We start from the raw sequence: 18,969 nt of genomic DNA, 5'->3' as shown, positions 1-18,969 counted from the left end.
AGCTCGCATGGAGAGTAGGAATATCCCGTTTGCATTATTGTAATTAACGTATACGCAACTTTTCAACTTTAACCTCAAGACAACTTGGGTATGAAACTGATCCCATCTGATAAATTCTGTACATTTACGGGTTTTTTGTTCGTTTGTTTGTTTTTTTGCATGAAATCATGGAATATGCAGTCCCTTTAAATATGAGCGTCACTTTTTAAAAGTCAAAAAATGCCTTTGCTGACACCTACAGGTTCTTATTGTGTACTACAGGCAGAAATATTGGGCGTTTATTATTCTACACTTTAAATATCAGTTTTTCGACTTATCAAACCTAGATTTAAAGTTAGTATTGATTTATCATAACTAATTACAATATACGTGTATGTTTTTTCGCTATAGGTTACTAAATATCGAATAATTAACTTTACATTCACCGGTCGGTGACATTTCCAACATTTTATCTAGGTTATCAAACCTAGATTTAAAGTTATTAGGGATTTATCATAACTAATTACAATATACCTGTATGTTTTTTCGCTATAGGTTACTAAATATCGAATAATGAACTTTACATTTACCGGTCGGTGACATTTCCAACATTTTCCGAGGTACTCAAATGCAGCATTTAAGTAACAACCAATAAGGACGGCCGGTGGAAGTCAGTGGTGGTAGCATTGTAGTGTTATAGAGAGACAAAAGTTAGCTTCTCATGACTTACATCACATTCAGCGAGGTAATATCTTTATTTTTCGCTTTGACAGTAGTTGTATTGTTTTGTTTTCGTTCATAGACACCCGTGTCGTTTTCTGTAAGACACACAAAGTCGGCAGTGAAGTGAACGTTTAAGCAACACCTGACGTCTGAATTAGCTTATATAGATGCTAACTGTTAGCAACGGTTAGTTCGAGAGCAAAGGTAATAAACTGACGATGATTCAATGATAGGACGATGTTATCAGCGATTCTAACGCAGTGTTATTCGGCCACTTTATAGGTACATTTTCTACGTTAAATTATTTACCTTTTTTTTAATCTAATCGTTTCCATTTTATCGGGACGTTACTTAATTTTAACGGTTGTGCAAGTTACAAAAACAGTCCAAGCAGTGGCTTTCGTTTTTAACCGTTAAATAATAACGTTCATTTCTCCTACTTCATTCAGGAGGAGTTCTGCAAAGATCACCACTTTATATCACTGGGATTTGCTAATATTTTCTCATGGACAGCTGTCAACTGTTTCACCTGTTAATCTATTGTAGATTTTATGACCTCAGTTAGATTATTTTCATTAGAGTAGAACATGGCCTCACAATCAGGATTAAAGCACTTCGTGTCATGACTCTTTTAATTTTCTAATTGGATCAATATCTGTAACATACACACTTCAGTTTGTTTGTTTGTTTTTGCATTGGATGTAAATTTGTAGGCTCTTTTATCTTTATTTGCTCGTTTTATTATCCACTTATGATGTTGGTGTAATGTAAAGCATTTTGTGTCCTTGTTTGTATGCTATAGCCGAACCAACAACTTTATGGACTCTCCTATGGATTCCTCTAGGCAGTCCAAGAAGACCAGGCAGAACAGAGAGGCTAGGCGCAGCCAGAATCAGTCAAGGCCCCCTCCTCAAAAAGATGCCTATGCCAGGTTGCTGAGCCAGCACCGCAGCAGCATTTTCAGTTCATATTTAGAGCAATATGCACAGGACTCCTCCCAAAAAGAGGTAGATAAATCTTGTTCAGCACAAAGTGATGTGCTTAGTGTAACACAAAAAAAAAGGGATCAAGCGCAGGTCGATTTCTCAGAGTCAGGTGACTTCTCTCGGTTCTCTAAAGAAGATGAGACTTTCCTGTCTTACTTGGAGAAGTTAAGCACACATGATACTCAGGAGTGTGAAAGGCAGATAGGTGTGAGTGAGAGGCAGCTTCGAGGGCAGAGGAGGGACACCACCACCAGCCAGGACGGGGATATCGAATCTGGAGAGGAAATTCCCTGTGTGAGACCCGGCAGCACGAAGAAAAACCAGAAACTGAAAAGCAACCCCCCAATCGAGGCAAGTGTAAGTAAGCAGGAGCAAGAGAAGACAAAGAAGTCAAAGAAAAAAAGCCAACCAAAGGAGGAGAAAAACAGAGCGGAGATGTTCAACATGTCAGCTTATCCTCTGACACCGAGACCCAAACCAAATTATGGTAATAGTGGTAAACCTCAGCAATCTGCAGGTTACTTAACACTTCTAGTTCTTTTACACCAAAAACAGTCTCCTTTCTAAATACAGCAGGTCATTAAATCCTTAAGTGAAATCTTTTTCAGCTGCTGGACCAAACTCTGCAGGTGAGAAGAGGAAGAATAAAGGAGACGGGAGGGCTAAAAAACATGTGTTTGAGTCCTACATGAGCTTTGAGGAGGTTTCCCATGGCCTCAAAAGAGGGGAGCTTTATCAGGTATGAACCCCACACAGGTGTTATTTTGGATTAGCTGCCTGCCTTTTTTATACAAGTCAGGTGCCCCAAATTGGACCAATTGAGTCCTCCAACATGAGTGGAAATACAATGGTTAATAAAATGCTCCCCAAATAATCTAAAAGATTTGAGCAATTTTATATTTATCTGAAATTGAAGAAAACACTTTATTAAATTAAGAAATGTAAACTGACACAATGTTAAAGTGGCTGAGTTATTTTTGAAATCCCTTCTATGTCAACTACAGGGTCCAATAAGGATCAATCCCAAGAATTACAACGAAGCCTTCATCCCATCTCCTGTGAGTGAAAATGCATTCCACCACATACTACTGCACTGTTTGGTGTTAAACTTTCAAAACTAAGGCACCCAGAAAACCAACACATTTTTTTTTTCTAATGTTTCCAGGATAATACACATGACATTTTCCTGGATGGAGTTGTTGCCCGCAACCGTGCGCTTAATGGAGACATAGTGGTGGTTCAAATCCTCCCCAGGGAGCAGTGGAAGGTAAAAGCTCACATCTAATAGTCGAGGAACATTTAATATTCATCCAGGGTCTCTTTATTGCCTGATGATTATAGATAATAAATGTATGTTTAGAATGTTGATTTTCTGTTTAGAAAATATTCCCTCGGTGTTTGGTTTCATTTGATGCAAATCAAACTGCAAAAAAAAAAAAAAACTGCATGGGCTAGCCTCGCTAAGCTAGCAGGGCTGTGAGTAAAAGCTGGGGTTTTTTGCTGCTGTTGGAGCTACTTTAAGATAGCTATCATTGTAATATAATGCAAAACTACATCTGCAGCAAAGTGTCAGTTGTTTGTGTAACCTGATCACGCTGAATATCAACATATTTGCAAGGGTTTTGGTCAAGACCATACAGGAGTACAGAGACAAGGCCGAGGTCTTTGGAGGCCTCTAAATGTCTTAGCCTTGTCTCGGATTATACTCCTTGGTCTTGGTTGGTGTGGTTTTGACTACAACGCTACTATGTAACGGTAACTGAGATATCTGTTGAGTGTAAATGGAACGCAACTGAACTGGACCGTGCCAGACACAACCGAACAACACTAAATCTAGTACTAGTTCAACAGTAGGGTTCAGAACAGTTCATCTGTGGCTTGATACTCTGATAATAAAGAGCGCATGAACAGGTTCATTACATTGTTTCATCTTACCAAAATAATTTTAACCAACTAGATTGGTTGGGAAAAACAACCAATCTATTCTTAGAATCTATCCAAACTTTATCCAACTGACAGCAACTCTCCTACAAACTCCCACATCTTGACTGAGCGAATGGCTAAGAGAGGAAAGAAAATAAAAAAAATCTCAACCAACATTGTCGTCTCAGTATTTATAATTATTGCAAGATTTTCCCACTTGTAAGGCAATGTTTCTAAGCATACAACAACCCCCCCTTTTCTTTAAAACATCCCTCTAAATTGTATCTTTGAACGTAACCTAGTGATCAATTCAACAATTGAGTTCTGTCTATTGTTGTAACAGCATGAATGTTTGCCTCTGTAGGTGGTGAGGTCTGATACTGACTGCGATGGCACCAGCGAGTCTGACACGCAGGCAGAACACATGCAGCAGACGGGCCACGGCCCGACGACTAATCCTACAGTAGAGGACCAGTCAAGTGACCCAGAGGAGCTCATTAGAAAGGCTGACAGAGGTACTATGGAGAGACACGAAACGCAGGAGCCTGTCTAAATCACCAGTAAAAAGAAGTTATGTCCTGTGGCAATCTGATGCACAGTTACTGGCATGTTTTGTAAAAATAAAAGTCTAAGTAAGCCATCCCAGCTATGCTGATATCAACTCTGTGATCTTTACTCAGGGAAACATGTGGAGGATCCTTCAACAAGCCGACCAAATACTGAGATCCTCCAAAGAACAGCTAAAGTAAGTCTTTCTATGTGCCGTAGTTTCCCAACGAAAGGGACAACTTCCCTCCCAGTCGATGCCCGATGTGATCCCTAATGCCCCATTTTAGGCAGGCTGTAGACCAACCCCTTGTGGGTTTATGAAGTTGAAGCGTGCAAACAGAGGAATCTTTCAGCAATCCTTTATAAAAATATGTTTGTTTTTTTTTTGTTTTTTTTACTTTATCTTGTGTTTTCTTCTGCTTTGGGTTTAAAAGTCCTGGGAACTTAAAAGGGAAACATCGCAAAGCACTTCAGAGCCTCCACCACCTAATGGTTGTTAAAAAAAATTTTAGTGTGAGGTTGTGCTGCTGCAACTAAAGATGATTATATCTGACGTAATGTGTCTTTAACACAGCTGTTCTGGGTTTAATGGCTTGAGTATTCCTTCCTCTCTGACTTGCTTTCTTAAGTGTTAAGTAAAATAACTTTAAAGTCAGTACATTTGATCATAAAATAAAAGTACTTGTTTATCTAAAGGCTTTTCTCTTTAAAAGGAGCTTTTATCCTCTAGTTGAAAAGCAACAGCAGCAGAAACATCCAAGGAATCATCAAAAGGATTTTGATTTGGGGGATTATATTCTCTCTGTGGGAGTATACCTGAGCATTTTAGGAAGAAAAATTTTATGAAAACATGTCTGAAATTCTCCCTCTGTTTTCTGTGTCTACATCTACCAGGTGGTTTACATCACTGAGAAAAAACACTCCCGAGCTGTGACCGGCCACCTGAAGTTACTACCAGACAAGCCCTTCGCCCTGTTTTCTCCTACAGACCATCGAGTGCCTCGAATTAACGTGAAGCTTGATGACTGTCCCGCAGACTTTAGAATTCACCCAAGCAACTTTGCCAACACCTTGTTCATCTGTCGGATCACCGACTGGGCTGCTGACAGCAACTTCGCTCTAGGGTGAGGAGCGGGTTATATAAAATATTTAAGAAAATAATGTAAAGATTCCAAAGCTGTACTAACTGGTAGATTTTCATCTCACCTTCAGCCAACTTGCTAAGACCCTCGGTCAAGCAGGTGAAATCGAGCCAGAGACTGAGGGAATCCTGACTGAATATGACGTGGATTTTTCAGAGTTCACAGAAGAGGTGTTGGACTGTCTTCCTAAGAACCTCCCCTGGACCATCCCACCAGAGGAGTTCGAAAAGAGGAGGGACCTTCGGTAGGACCACAAAACTGTTTTACTCATGGAGCACGTCTCCCCATGTTAATTACCACAATGACTTTTAGAGATTCACTGCCAAACGGAAAACACTATGATTTCCTTTGAAGGAAGGAGTGTATCTTTACCATTGATCCTGTGACTGCTAGAGATCTGGATGATGCCCTGTCTTGTAAACAACTCCCAGATGGTAAGTTGCTGCTCATTGTTCGCCACTCAAAGCTTTAAGGGTGAAGTTTCATGTCACTGTTTGCTTTAGGCAATTTGCTATATACTACCCTGACACGGCATGATGTTATTTACTTTTAAAGATTGGAAATTAGAGTAAAACAATCCACTTGCTTTTATTTAAGCAGAGAAGCAAAAGCTATCCCTACTGCTGCTAAAATGCATTTAATGTCTAATATTTCTGTTGTATTTAGTTTTTATTACTGTACTACAGCTTTAAGCACCACAAAATGTTTTCTAAATAAAACAATTAAAAATAAAATGATTATTAGTAATAATAATGTAATCAATAATATTGCCTTTTTGATTGTCTCTAAATACTTTTTGGTACGAAAAAACAGTCTCTTCTCTCTCACTCTCTCTTTTACCAATAGAGGGAGAATGTTGTTTTACTGCTTTGCTTAAATGTCTTTAATGAGCAAAAATATTAATTTTACCTAAGTTATTTATTTTTGAAAAATTGTTCAGTTCCATCATTTCTTATTGTGATCTTGGCATAATAAAAAATGTAAAAACGCCTTTGCCAAAACAACCTATACATTTAGGCTATTTTAGATGTACTAAAATTAGTGTTGTGCCAATGGCATTTTTTGGCCCCAATATCGATACCCGATACCTGGCTGTGCAGCATCGGCTGATACCATCTGTTTGAAATTGATGTGTGTGTGTGTGTATATCTGAAGAACTGCATACTACTTGGATGTTAAATAATAATTGCCATTATGGCTTTGTAAAGCTGCTGCTGCCTTTGTGAAGCAGGAAAAAGACTTTTACAAAGTGAATCCAGTAGAACTTTTTATTGCCTACCTGGAATGGGTAACTTTTGGCTCTCAATAAGGTATCGGTGCCCTATTTTTTGGTACTTACCGATACCACCATTTTAGTGCAGTATCGGGGCCCCACCCAATACTGGTATCGGTGTCGGTGCAACACTAACTAAAATACAGGCAGATTGCTAGAGAAAATGTTTATCTCCCTCAAAACCTTTTGTCATTTGTCAATGTTAGTTTCTGCTCATCCTGTGTGGTTGTCAGTGCTGCATACAGGATTAAAAGGCACTTTTGAACACAGGCAACTTTGAGGTGGGGGTCCACATTGCTGATGTGAGTTTTTTTGTGGAGGAGGGAACTGCGCTTGATGCCATCGCCAGCCAAAGAGCCACCAGTGTGTACCTTGTTCAAAAGGTGAGTGCTCAGTAAACCCAAGACAAGTCAGTCGGACGTTTGATTTATTTATTTCGACTTCTTCAAAGGAAAAGTCCGGTCTGCAAGGAATAATCAATGGATCATTGTCTATGCCTAAAACTAAAACGTTAGCGTGATTTAATGAATTTAGCGTTAATCAGTGAAAAAGTAAAAATAATCATTTTTGTAACAATCGTCGAATCTGGGAGCCGCGTTTTTTGCGCAAATATAGTAACACCTTACTCCTGACATCTTCCAGCAGTGACGTCATGGTGCGCTAAGCTAAACGCCATTCTCCGCTCTTTACAAACAAAATCAATGGGAACTACTAGACACATCTGCAATCAACAAAAATTAAGATTACGAGAGGACTTCACCATTGAAATTCGTGAGAGTTATAGTTAAAGTAACAATGTCCACGTGCATGGCAGTTGGATGTTGCACTACATCGAGTAAAAGTGAAAAAAATAATTCGTTATTTCACCTTTTTGATTCATGATCCTCCACGGACGGGTTCGTCGTTTGATTGCCAACTTGAAGATCAAGGATTTGCCATTGATCTTCTGCCCAGACAAAAAACACTTATTATGTAGCCAACATTTGGAAGAAGAATGTTTTCAAGATTACTTGGATAATAGCACATTGTGACAAACACTACAGTAGATACAACTCAGAGACTTGCTCAACAGCCGGTACCGCAGGGTATGTCACAAACCGGTAGGTGGCAGTAGTGTTCTTGGATAAAACATGGATGCCTTCAGTAAAGCACATTCAAATGAAAATTACTCTTAATTAAAAACCCTTATAATTTATCATACAGTATGTAATCATTTTATATTTAAAGTACTTTCAGAAGTTTGAATTCTGAATGCAACCGGACTTTTCCTTTAAGGTTTTTTTGGGGTCAATAACTGACTTCATAATGTGTTCTACCTTAGGTGATTCCCATGCTGCCCAGGCTGCTGTGTGAGGAGCTGTGCAGTCTCAACCCTCTCACTGACAGGCTCACTTTCTCTGTCATCTGGAAACTCACACCTGAGGGAAAGGTCTGTTGGAACAAATAAATCTCAGCTGAATTTAAATGAATACTTAAAAAAGCGTCTTGTTTAATGCGTTTTATCTAATCAAATGCAACCATTTGTCAGATCCTGGACGAGTGGTTCGGCCGCTCAGTCATCCGCTCCTGCGTGAAGCTGAGTTACGACGACGCTCAGAGAATGATCGATGCCCCTGATAAGCTGTTTCCTCCCGAAGAGCTTCCGCCTATCGACGACGAACACACTATAGATGAGATACACCAAGCTGTGCTCTACCTGCACTCCATTGCCAAGAACCTTCGAGCCCAACGCTTCATAGGAGGAGCTCTTAGACTGGACCAGGTCAGCTCATTTGACTGGATTCATGAACCTTACTGAACCATACAGCTGCTGTCAAAATGGTTAAACCAAAAATATTCATGTGTAAAATGGTCTAGTCAAAGTCCAGGCCTAAAATGGAATTCTGCTTCATGCTTTTTTTTTTTTTTTTCAGCTGAAAATTTCTTTCACTCTCGACAAAGAGACCATGATGCCTCAAGGTTGTTATATCTATGAATACAGAGACAGCAACAGGTCAGTAACCTCCGTTCCATTGTTCAAATCTTTTTCCTCATATTTGGTCAAATGTAATAGTTTTGTTAAAACTTCATCAAATGAATCTAATACTAAAAGCCAAGTCACATTTTTTTCTTCATGCTGTCTTTTTGTTTGTTTTTTAGGTTGGTGGAGGAGTTCATGCTGCTGGCTAACATAGCCTCAGCGACCCATATTTATGGGATGTTCCCTGATCTGGCCCTGCTGCGGCGCCACCCTCCACCCAAAGAGAAGATGGTGAAGGAGCTGGAGGTGTTGTGTAGAAAGCTGGGATTGAACATCGACTTCTCCTCTGCAGGATCCATTCATGTCAGTATCTTTGGATCAGAAACTGTCAGAACCCGTTTATGTTTTCCATCATAATAAGATCGAATGCTCGATGTTGGTCAGTTGGGCTTTTTAGAGATATTCTCATAGTGTTGCAACAGGGACTCCTGACACTGCTTTACTGTGATTTGTATAGAACATGTTCTCCTGTGTACATCGGCCATTTATTAACGTCTCACATGTCTCCCACCCAACAGAAGAGCCTTAGTACCGTTTATGGAAACGACGAGTACTCTGCTTACAGAAAAGAAGTCCTCACCAACATGTGCTCCAGACCCATGCAGGTCAGAACTGATCTGTTTCTCTGTTTATGTTTCTGCATTTCTATAAATAGACTTATTGATGCCAGATTACAACACAAAGATGAAAACTTTCCCCTATTGCTCTGCTTATCACTCACCTTAGATTCACACTAACAGGCACAGAGGCTGATGCGTGTTTAAAGACTGAGCTTAAATAATCATTTATTACTGTAATAATCTTAGAATGAACATTCCAGAAAATTTGATTCTAAAAAGTTAGTAAGGGGAAAACATTTTGCTTTTGCTTTTAATGAAACACAAGATCTCATACTTTAAAACCTCCCAAGGCTGGACTGAGCGGGATCTTTATTTCTGTTAGGAGATTGTCATGAATAAATGTGGATTTAGTTCGTGGTAATTTCTGTTAATCGGGCCAGAGAAGCCAAGCAGGATTTTAGTTAGGTAAATATCCTGTTTATTGCTTTTTTTTTTTTTTTTTTTTTTGTTTCCTATTTGTTTGTCCCCATATGGAGAACTGATCCTGCATAATTAAAAATGCATATAAAGTAAAATCAGGTACCAAAAATTCAGACTGAATATTCATACTTTAAATAGCTGAAAAATAATAATAAAAGTGCATTGATAAAATTGAATAGTTGAAATAAAAGATATGCTTACATCTAAGTAATTTATATATTTTTTAAAATAAAATATATCTACTAATTTTTTATCACTCAGTAATTTACATTTTAAGCTATAATTTCGGCTGTTGATTATATTAACAAGTCATGTTTATTTTGCTTTATGGATTTTAATGATGGCAGGATTGGTCCACCATACTTTTTTCTTCTTTTAACATTTTGAACAAACCAATTTGTCCTTGTCAGCATGTTTTCATAACAGTACGTCTTTTAGGAGAAGCAAAGAAGATTATTAAAAAAAAAGCAGTCTGAGCTGTACTGACTCTGCCCCTTTTGTATTTTTCTTTTTCATCTGAAAGGACTTCCCTTCTATTATTTTTCCTGAAATTGTAAAGGAATTAGCTTGGTGACCCCCATTAATAGAAATAAATGAAGTTTGAGTTTTCATCTGTCATCTGTACGGTTTTTGTCCTCAGCTGGCGATGTACTTCTGTAGCGGTACACTGATGCAGAAGGAAGACTTTAGGCACTACGCTCTTAATGTTCCCCTCTACACGCACTTCACATCGCCCATCAGACGCTACGCTGACATCATCGTGCACCGGCTGCTGGCATCCTCTCTGAGTAGGTGTCCCTTCTTCTTAAAAGGCAAACAGACAACCACTTGTCCTGCTTTGTTGTTGTTGCACATTTTGTTTGATGAAAGGAATCAAGAGCAAAGATAAAAGACATGTTTGTTTTATTTTCTGTTGTCATTATCTGCCACGTTTACGATATTTTATGTCCTCTGATTGTTTTTGCTCAGATCTCGGGCCTTCTTTAGGCCTGTCTACGCAGGAAGTGGAAAAACAGGCAAAACACTGCAATGATAAGAAGACTTCGTCCAAGAGAGTCCAGGAGCTCAGCTCTGAGCTTTACTTTGGGGTCTTTGTGAAGGTGGGCTACCAGATCATCCCACACATGCCTGATATAAGGTTTAGGATTACAGTAAACAAAATGAATCTAATTTTAAATTTTATTATTCGTCGATTGTATTGCCTAGCAACATTTTTTAAAATCTGGGGTCAAAATGATCCTTTTTATTAGGTTATCTGTTTTAAAACCATTTATACAGTAGCAGCCATTAAAAATGGTCCTTCCCTCCAACTCCCAGCAAAATCCCCTTCAACTTTCAGTCACTGCAATGCACTGCTCTTGCATATTTGTTTACTCTGACTCCACCCTCTCACTGAATTACAGGGTCTGACCAGGAGAAGATGCTTCTCTTAAGATCTTAATGTCCACAAATCATGACAGAATATTTTAGTACAAAGACTCATGTTTAAAAAGGAATTGTGGGGGACCAAAAAGGGCCCATCAAGGAAAGCGGGTACATTTTCATTGGCTACTACTGTAGCACATATAAAGTAGAGGTGTTGGGGTGTTGTTTGGTACAGGTTTAGTAAAAAGGGCTGAACAAAATGGCCAAAAATCAAAATTGCATTTTATTTTTGGTTTTGTTTTCCAAACCGATACATTTTCCTTTGCACTGACGACCAGCATCATGTAGATTGTTTACTCAAGGCTTTAATTGTTTTATTGACCTTGACTTTTTTTTCTTGTTTGTTTGTTTTGCTCCCAGTTCATTGTCAAAGGACAGAACTTTTACCGTTGCATGATAGCAAATGTAAAAACCAGTACAGCTGCCAGTGTAATACACCTACAGCATTATACTACTTAGCTTGTTTGCAATGTTGAGAGGAGTTACTGGATTTAAATCCCACCAACCAATCGACAAAGATGACTTTCCTACAAAGTTTATCTTTTAGATTTAACTTAATATATTTTCATGTTTTTATTTTTTTACCTTTGGTCATAATATTTGGAAAAATAGGCTACCTATGTGAGGTGCACTATACCTAATATTTAGTGTTATTATTATTATTTTTTTTTTAAATAAATATTGTCATTTCCTCCAGCCGTTTGGTTTGGAGCCATCTTTTCTTATGACCACTTTCACAGTATGCAGTAACACACAGTCTGCTCTTTTTAATAGGTTATTTACGCAGGTGATCTTTGTAAATCACCCACAGCAGCCTTACTTATTGCACCTGCAGAACATCAGGACAATTGTTTGGTGGAATTTTAACCGGCATTCAGTGTAAAAAATAATCAGCATCATGCACTACTGAACTATTTTTCAGTAGTGCATGACAGTGGATAGGGTGACAGTGGCGTCAGATGTAGGAGTTTGCCCTGAAATCGAAGGGTTGACGGTTTAAGCCCCGTCTCCGACTTTCAGTGTCGTTGTGTCCTTGGGCAAGACACTTCACCTGCATTGTCTACTGATGGTGGTCAGAGGGCCCGGTGGTGCCAGTGTACGGCAGCCCCGCTTCTGTCAGTGAGCCCCAGGGCAGCTGTGGCTACAATGTAGCTTGCCACCATCAGTGTGTGTGTGAATGGGTGAATGAATGTAGTGTAAAGCGCTTTGGTCAAGTCTCCTGACTTGAATAAAGGCGCTATATAAATACATGCCATTTACCATTTATTTTTGTTTTTCAGCGTTCTGTATTGATTCTTGCTATGTGTCTTTTTGTTAAACTCTGATAAAAGTGGATACACTTCTTAAAGTTCACCTACTGTTTTGCTCTGTAGGAGTGTGGTCCACTGGACTCTAAGGCCATGGTGATGGGGGTGCTGGATAAGTGTTTTGATTTACTGGTTCTCAAATACGGAGTACAGAAACGCATTTACTACAAGGTAAGCTTCAACTTGATTTCTTTAACTTATTTGTTAATGTATTCTTTTTTAGGCTGCTCTTGTTTTTCTTCGCTAAATACCTACTTCCTTTTTGAGAGGATGTTTTAGCTTATTTTTATTTTACCCTTGTAAATCTGGGGGAAAGTAAAGATAACAGAGGAGTGCCGCTGAATCCTGCCAACAAGTAATTGCCAGAGTTGTTTTCTGAAACTGCTTTAATTTCTTTCCTTGTAGTCTATTGTCGGCTTGGACTCATTCCACTATTGGAAGAGAGACAAAGTCCCTCAGCTCAAACTGGTCTGGACTGGTAAGGATCTAGAGAGTCCCTCTGTGGAGCAGGTGAGAGAAACGATCTGATGGCTACACATGTGGGATTTCTGATATCAATGGTACTCACTAAATTATAATGTATAACTTAATAAAGATATATGGTTCAGAGATCTGTTAACTCAGTGGTTGATACCATTAGCAGTCTGTTGTGTTTTCCTTGTTTTGTTGTGAAGCATGTTTCACTGGCCCTCGTGGAGGTGATGACTGAAATCAAAATGTTTTTCGAAACAATTTTGCAATTTTGCATTCTCTGATTTTTCTTGGGAGAAAAAATTAAAGATTATATTTTTGTGTGCCATATCATCCAGCCCTAATTCACAACAACAATGGAGGCACAACACTGAGCATGTGCATAGGGGGGGAAAAAAGGAAATATTGGACTAAGCCAGTTAGCAACTGCCAGCTGAGTTTTGAAAATAATTACCAAAAGTCCAAGATCTAGTGTGAAAAAGTCCAAAAATAGATTTGATTCCAAGAGACCTGAACAGCGCTGAGGCTCCAATATTAACGTTGGTGTTTACTGAAGAGGGAGCTAGAGCTGCGTTCAGATGTAGCTGCAGGGATGATGGATGTGCAAATAAACGGCCTTATTAATACTGATCCTATTGATAGCAATGCTGCCTTTGCAGTCTAAATACAATAACATTATAAATAGTTGGAGTTAAATAAAAAGGGACAGTTTTCTGTCACTCCTGCTAAAATCCAGATGACTAAGATCAGGGATAAATTCAAGGCTTATTAACTTTGCATACATCGACGTGACGCCTTTCCACAAGGCCTGGTAGAAAGGTCAGACTTCAATATGTAGCTGCGTAATGTCATCTGGCTTTCTGGTAGTTTGGCTTTTTTGCCAGTAGATGGCGCCATGTCTTATGTCTGCTTGTATTTTACCTCATAAAGGACTATCAAAACACTTTCATGATGGACGCTTGGTGTGTATAGCCTTATTTTAACACGTGTTTTTTTCTTTTGTATTGGCATATAATGTGATCATGCCTATTTCAGAGCTTTGAAATAGAGCTGATATCTGATATAGGAGAAACATTAAGAGGTTACAGAGGTTTGCTTCTTACATTAAATAACGATTGGAATCATTTAAAAAATATGTTCTCTTGAATATGTACTGGAAACAGAAAATTATAACATTTTTGACATTAACTCCTTTTGAGGACTCTAACTTTATTAAATCCTTCTGTGACTCCGAATGGTTTCTCCAATTTCCAGTGGGTTGCTGGTTCGAGCCCCTGCTCCATCCGGCTCCTGTTGGTAGTGCTGATGGTACTGCATGGCAGCCTTGTTTCTGTCGTCGTGCCCCTGGACAGCTGTAGTTTATCACCATCAGAGTGTGAATTACTGCCTGTAGTATAAAGCCCTTTGGGGTCCTTTGACTTGATAAAACATTATTTGAGTACAGGCAATTCATTATTTTACAATTTCTCCATCAACTTAACAAATTTACATGCTTCAACAAATAAATCGTCTTTTTTTTTTTTTTTTTTTTTTTTTTACATACAAGTATGCATGTATTAAATGGTTTGATTTTTTTAAAGTGCGGTAAGGCATCAGTATCAATTAGGGGTGTGCAAAATAATCGTCATGATGATGCATCGTGATTCTAATTTTCGTGATCTACTGCATCGATTGTTGACGCCAAGTATCGATTATTAATTTAAAAAAATGAATAAATAAAATTGCATGAATGGTTGGCAAACATCAGCCAAAAACAAGTGTAATACAACTTCCAGTCCAGGAGATCTCACTGCAAATGTGTTGACGCACGCTGCCTTGTGTCACAAGCATTTCCGGCCGTGGGATACTGCGCCAATTCATTAAAAAAACAAAACATGGAGGAGAAAATATTGCAATGCATCGCAATAATTCAAGTATCGTGATGCATCGTGATAGAATCGCATCGTGGCCTGTGAATCGTGATTCGAATCGAATCGTGACTTCTTTGGCAATGCCCACCCCTAGTATCAATGTGCTGCATAAGCTTAAGGCCTTATTATCAGTGTTGAGACTGACGCGCTATTAAGTAACGCGTTACAGTTACATTAACTTTTGCGGTAACTAGCATTGAACTAATTAGTTTGTAAAAGTGAGTAACGTGTTATGCTACGTTCACACTGAACGGATTTGAGCAACTTCATTTTCATTGGACAAGGATGTCCGCGTTAATGTGTGAAGATGCTCCAGTAAAGTTTGTAGAGATGCATCTGATGCTTCTGTGTTCATTGGCAGAGTGGCTTTGATATACTTGCTGTGGGTAAAAATTTTGATCGGTAGAAACCACCTTAAAACATTTTCTGTGCAGCCAGTTCACTAAGATTACAAGATTAGAATTTGATTTTGCTGTCAGAGACACATAGACCCAGACATACTGACGGAGCGCTGTCACTGGGCATCCAGCAGCAGCTCCCTCAGGCCAGCCAGCCTCTTGGGAGGTTTTTTGCTACTGTTCTTGCCGACTGAAAGTAGAATTTAGCGTTTTTTAGTTATGTGTTACAAGCTGCAGGCACCAGAATAATAAAACAAACATATTTCCCCTGCAGGTTCGACATTTTAAATTAATTTAGGCATTAATACACTGTTTTGGTGGAGTGATCAGTGAGCCAGACTTTAAGAGTTATGAACCTTTCAAACAGGCCTCCAACATTTCTAAATCCAGTGCATTTCCACAACAGAGAAGGTTCCAGAGTTGAGGATAAAATATTTATTTGATTTCTCCTTCAGCATTTGTCTCCACTTTACTTTAAATATGGCCTTTTTCACCTCTAACTTAAAAATACATTTCAACCTCTCAGTGATTAAATACGATTGCAGAGTTTTGATTTTCTGTCAGCCACACTGAATATTAGGCCTCATAAGTATGTGGAGGAAAAAGGGCTGATTGGTATAAAATATGTCATTTAGCCTTTATGATGTATACAATGGGTCAACATATGAGACCCAAAATTATAATCTAGTGAATTAAAGCATAACAGTGTTTTTCTTTCCCCTCAGGTGATTTCCATCTTCTCTGTGGTGGAGGTGCAGCTCAAGGCGGACGAAGCTCCTCTTAAATACAGCGCAATTCTCAAGAGGCCTGAGAACAGCGCATCCTAGAGCACTGACCGCAATTTGCACAAAGTTTGGACTTGCACATTATGTGTTGTTTCCAAATAGGACGGACTGTGAAGTTGATGTTGTACTGCATGCTAGCATCCATCCAACAAAGTCGAATCCTGGCAGATCTGTGCAGGGACAGGCGCTCATTACAAGTTTACTTTTTGTTGTTTTTAACCGACCTCACACAGCAGCCGTCTTTTCCCCAAGGACCTTTGGAGGGTGATTGTGCTTCCACTGCATATCTCACACATTGAGATGTTTCCCATCTCTTTCTTTTTTGAATGTGTAAACAACATTAACACTTGCTTAGAATATTTTATTTCTCTGACTAGTTTTTAAATATTTAAAAATTTTAAGTTAATCGTTTAGCAAATCGGTTAGCTTTCTTAAAAATGTAAACAGGTGATGATATTTTCAGTAATTATTTTATTTCTTTTGATCAACTGAGGTTAGTCTGGTTGTAGTGGAAACGCATTTTTAGATCTATAGATTCTATTTTTTTTTTTTCTAGCAAAGTAAAAGCCTCTCATTTTAGGTAAATAAGCTCATAATACACCAACTTATACTGTGATGGATTTACCTTGACTTTAACATATAGTGAGTGCATACTTTCAGTAGTGAAATTAGAGTAAACCTTCATTAAGATAGTCTTATCAGCTTCACTTTGACTCACAGTTCTGGTCAGAAGTTTATCCATTTATCACCAGCATTGATGTTGAATCAATCCTGGGCTTTTTCTCTTCTTCTTGAAACAACAAACTCTGAAATGTCATAGAACTTAAAGGACTTCTAAACATAGTAGCCTATTTAGGATTTATGTTGGTTTTTTTTCTCTAACAAATCAAAAATTACATAAAACACTCGGTGTCAACTATATTCATACTCTCCCTCCCCCAATTTGCTGAAATGCATCTTAGCAAGTTTAGGTAAGTTTTTATTCTGGCACAGACAGCCTTTGAGCTTAGTTGCTGAGAGAAACATAAATATGACAACAACTGGGGCAGGTGGCTCTTCCAGAATTCTAATGTTAGCATGTTTTCAAAACCAGCTATCCGATTATTTGCCAGTTAAATCAGTCAAATTTGTCCAGGTTTTCATAGTGATATTACTGGTCTGTGGTGAGGTTGGTGAATTTGGAAGTGATTCTGTTTTGCTAAATATTTCATCCACAGACCTTCATGATGCTGCCACCACCATGCCTGACTGTTGTTGCAGTCATATGTTTCAAACAGTAGGCTCACCTGTGTCCTCCAAATATTACTATAATTTTCCCACTTTAGATACATTTTCGAAATATTTTCCAGAAGGTGCGTAGTTCGTCTGTGTGGCCAACTGGAAATCGCAGTCCAAATTGAAGTTTTCCGTTCAGGAAAAAGAGTTTCTTTCTTGGCCAGTGTTCTCTCTGTGCTGATTTTTAAACATTCTGGATGGAAAGAAACTCGTGTTTTAATAACTAAAATGTTTGATTGAGGCTGTTCCATGAGGACAAACATCAGGTCATGTCTTAACTAGCTTTGGAAAGGATAAAGTTAGACTTTCTGAACGTCCCTAACTGCATCTTCTTACTGTTTTTTTGGGCTAGTTTGTAACTTGCTCAAAAAACCTGCTGTTTCTCCACAGTGTACTTAAGAGGGATTCTCCTTATCTTAGCCAGAGTAAATATGAGGCAAATCTCTAATTAAAATGTTTGGTGGGAGGGAAAAAAAATCTGCTTTAATTTCTTACTCATTCAGACCAATTGTTCCGAAGCGCATTAACTAATAAAAGCCCCAAATTGATTTTACACCAATGACTGTAAGTAAACCTCTGATAAGAACTCATGTTTTAGGGAGATTCACAGTAGAGATTATATAGAATGGCGACTATTAAAAAAGAAAAAGTTGTCATTGTGTTAAATATTGTGATACGACACAGTTTGGGCCTTTAAAGCCAATCTCTGTTTACATTTCAGTGGGAACCGGTGTTATTGTTGGGTAAAAAATAGAGGTTTTTCCTCTTCTAGTGTCCGTTTGTGAAACTTATTTTATTTCAGTGAGCTTCATGCTCTCTTTCTTTCTTTCAGCGTGCCAGTAAGTCCAAAGCTTTAACCTCTGTCAGCTCCTCATGTTTTTAATCTAATATTGGGATTGACTTGAATGTGAAAGCTGCTAAAACCCTGTGGCCTTAGAGGTCTCAATGAATTATTTCTTTGCAAATGTGGTACAATGTGTGATTAGTGTCTTTTTTTTCTCTCTTTTAGCTATGTTATCAGATTTGATGGAGCAGAAACACTTTTGCTCTTAATCAGATGTTTATTTAAGGTCTTAAATGTAAAAAATATGATGGTAGTTTGGTAATATTAGTGTCCTGCTAAGTGTTTATAAAGATGGGACATATAAGTGCCACAGGATTCTGTGTTTTGTTTCTTTTTTAAAGTTATGACATTTGGAAAAAAAAAAAAAACTTTTTTCTTTTTAAACTGAGTTAAAGAAGTCAAATGTGGGGTTAAAAAAATCCAACCCATGTCTTCTTGCAAAGGTTATATCATCAAGCATCAAGTGTAACGTAGATAAACGGCATTTACTGTGTGCGCAGTCTGATGTGTTATCCTTCACCCAAACGTATTGTATTGTCTTTTGCTTCAGGAAAATATACTGATTAATCCAAACTGTGTTGGGGGTTTTTCTGAGCTTCGCTCGCCTTTGTTGAAGTCACTAAAGAAAGGGAGGGGAATACAAAGTCTAATCCAGGATGAACGGATCATGGTCATAACTTCTGTTATTTGCTCACACACCAAGCACACTCACATCCCTATACTGTTTATTTATAGCCGGTAAACATAAGGATGGTTAGTGTTGTCAAGGAGTGTCTTCCATCAATTAGTTATAGATAGCCTGGTGCAGTACCAGGCACATAATGAAAAATGATCATCATAATATGAGTGATTACTGTCAGTCAGCCACCAGAATCCTCCAAGTAAAACGGTTTATTTAATGACATACATGCTCATGTTT

General features: G+C 38.4%; 1 protein-coding gene across 2 annotated transcripts; it reads left to right on the top strand.

The window, feature by feature from the left end:
* Positions 1–620: 620 nt before the first annotated feature.
* On the top strand, positions 621–18,623 carry dis3l2 (DIS3 like 3'-5' exoribonuclease 2). Of its 2 annotated transcripts, none has more exons than XM_038278865.1 (21): positions 621–724; positions 1,505–2,175; positions 2,297–2,427; positions 2,693–2,746; positions 2,854–2,955; positions 3,976–4,126; positions 4,292–4,356; positions 5,055–5,284; positions 5,373–5,546; positions 5,657–5,736; positions 6,846–6,958; positions 7,897–8,004; positions 8,104–8,337; positions 8,489–8,568; positions 8,715–8,898; positions 9,114–9,200; positions 10,276–10,423; positions 10,605–10,735; positions 12,434–12,538; positions 12,773–12,877; positions 15,872–18,623. In XM_038278865.1, exons 2-21 carry the CDS (start codon positions 1,521–1,523, stop codon positions 15,971–15,973), a joined length of 3,039 nt encoding a protein of 1,012 aa, XP_038134793.1. In that variant the 5' UTR covers positions 621–724; positions 1,505–1,520; the 3' UTR covers positions 15,974–18,623. The 2 variants fall into 2 exon arrangements, with proteins under 2 accessions (XP_038134793.1, XP_038134792.1); XM_038278864.1 differs by having other exon boundaries at positions 1,505–2,205.
* The last annotated feature ends 346 nt before the right edge of the window (positions 18,624–18,969 follow it).

This window comes from Cyprinodon tularosa, unplaced genomic scaffold (genome assembly GCF_016077235.1).
Source record: "Cyprinodon tularosa strain WSP-4 unplaced genomic scaffold, ASM1607723v1 ctg145, whole genome shotgun sequence".
Taxonomy (NCBI): Eukaryota; Metazoa; Chordata; class Actinopteri; order Cyprinodontiformes; family Cyprinodontidae; genus Cyprinodon; species Cyprinodon tularosa.
Note: the sequence above shows the minus strand (reverse complement) of the source record. Positions and strands in the feature narration are given on the sequence as shown.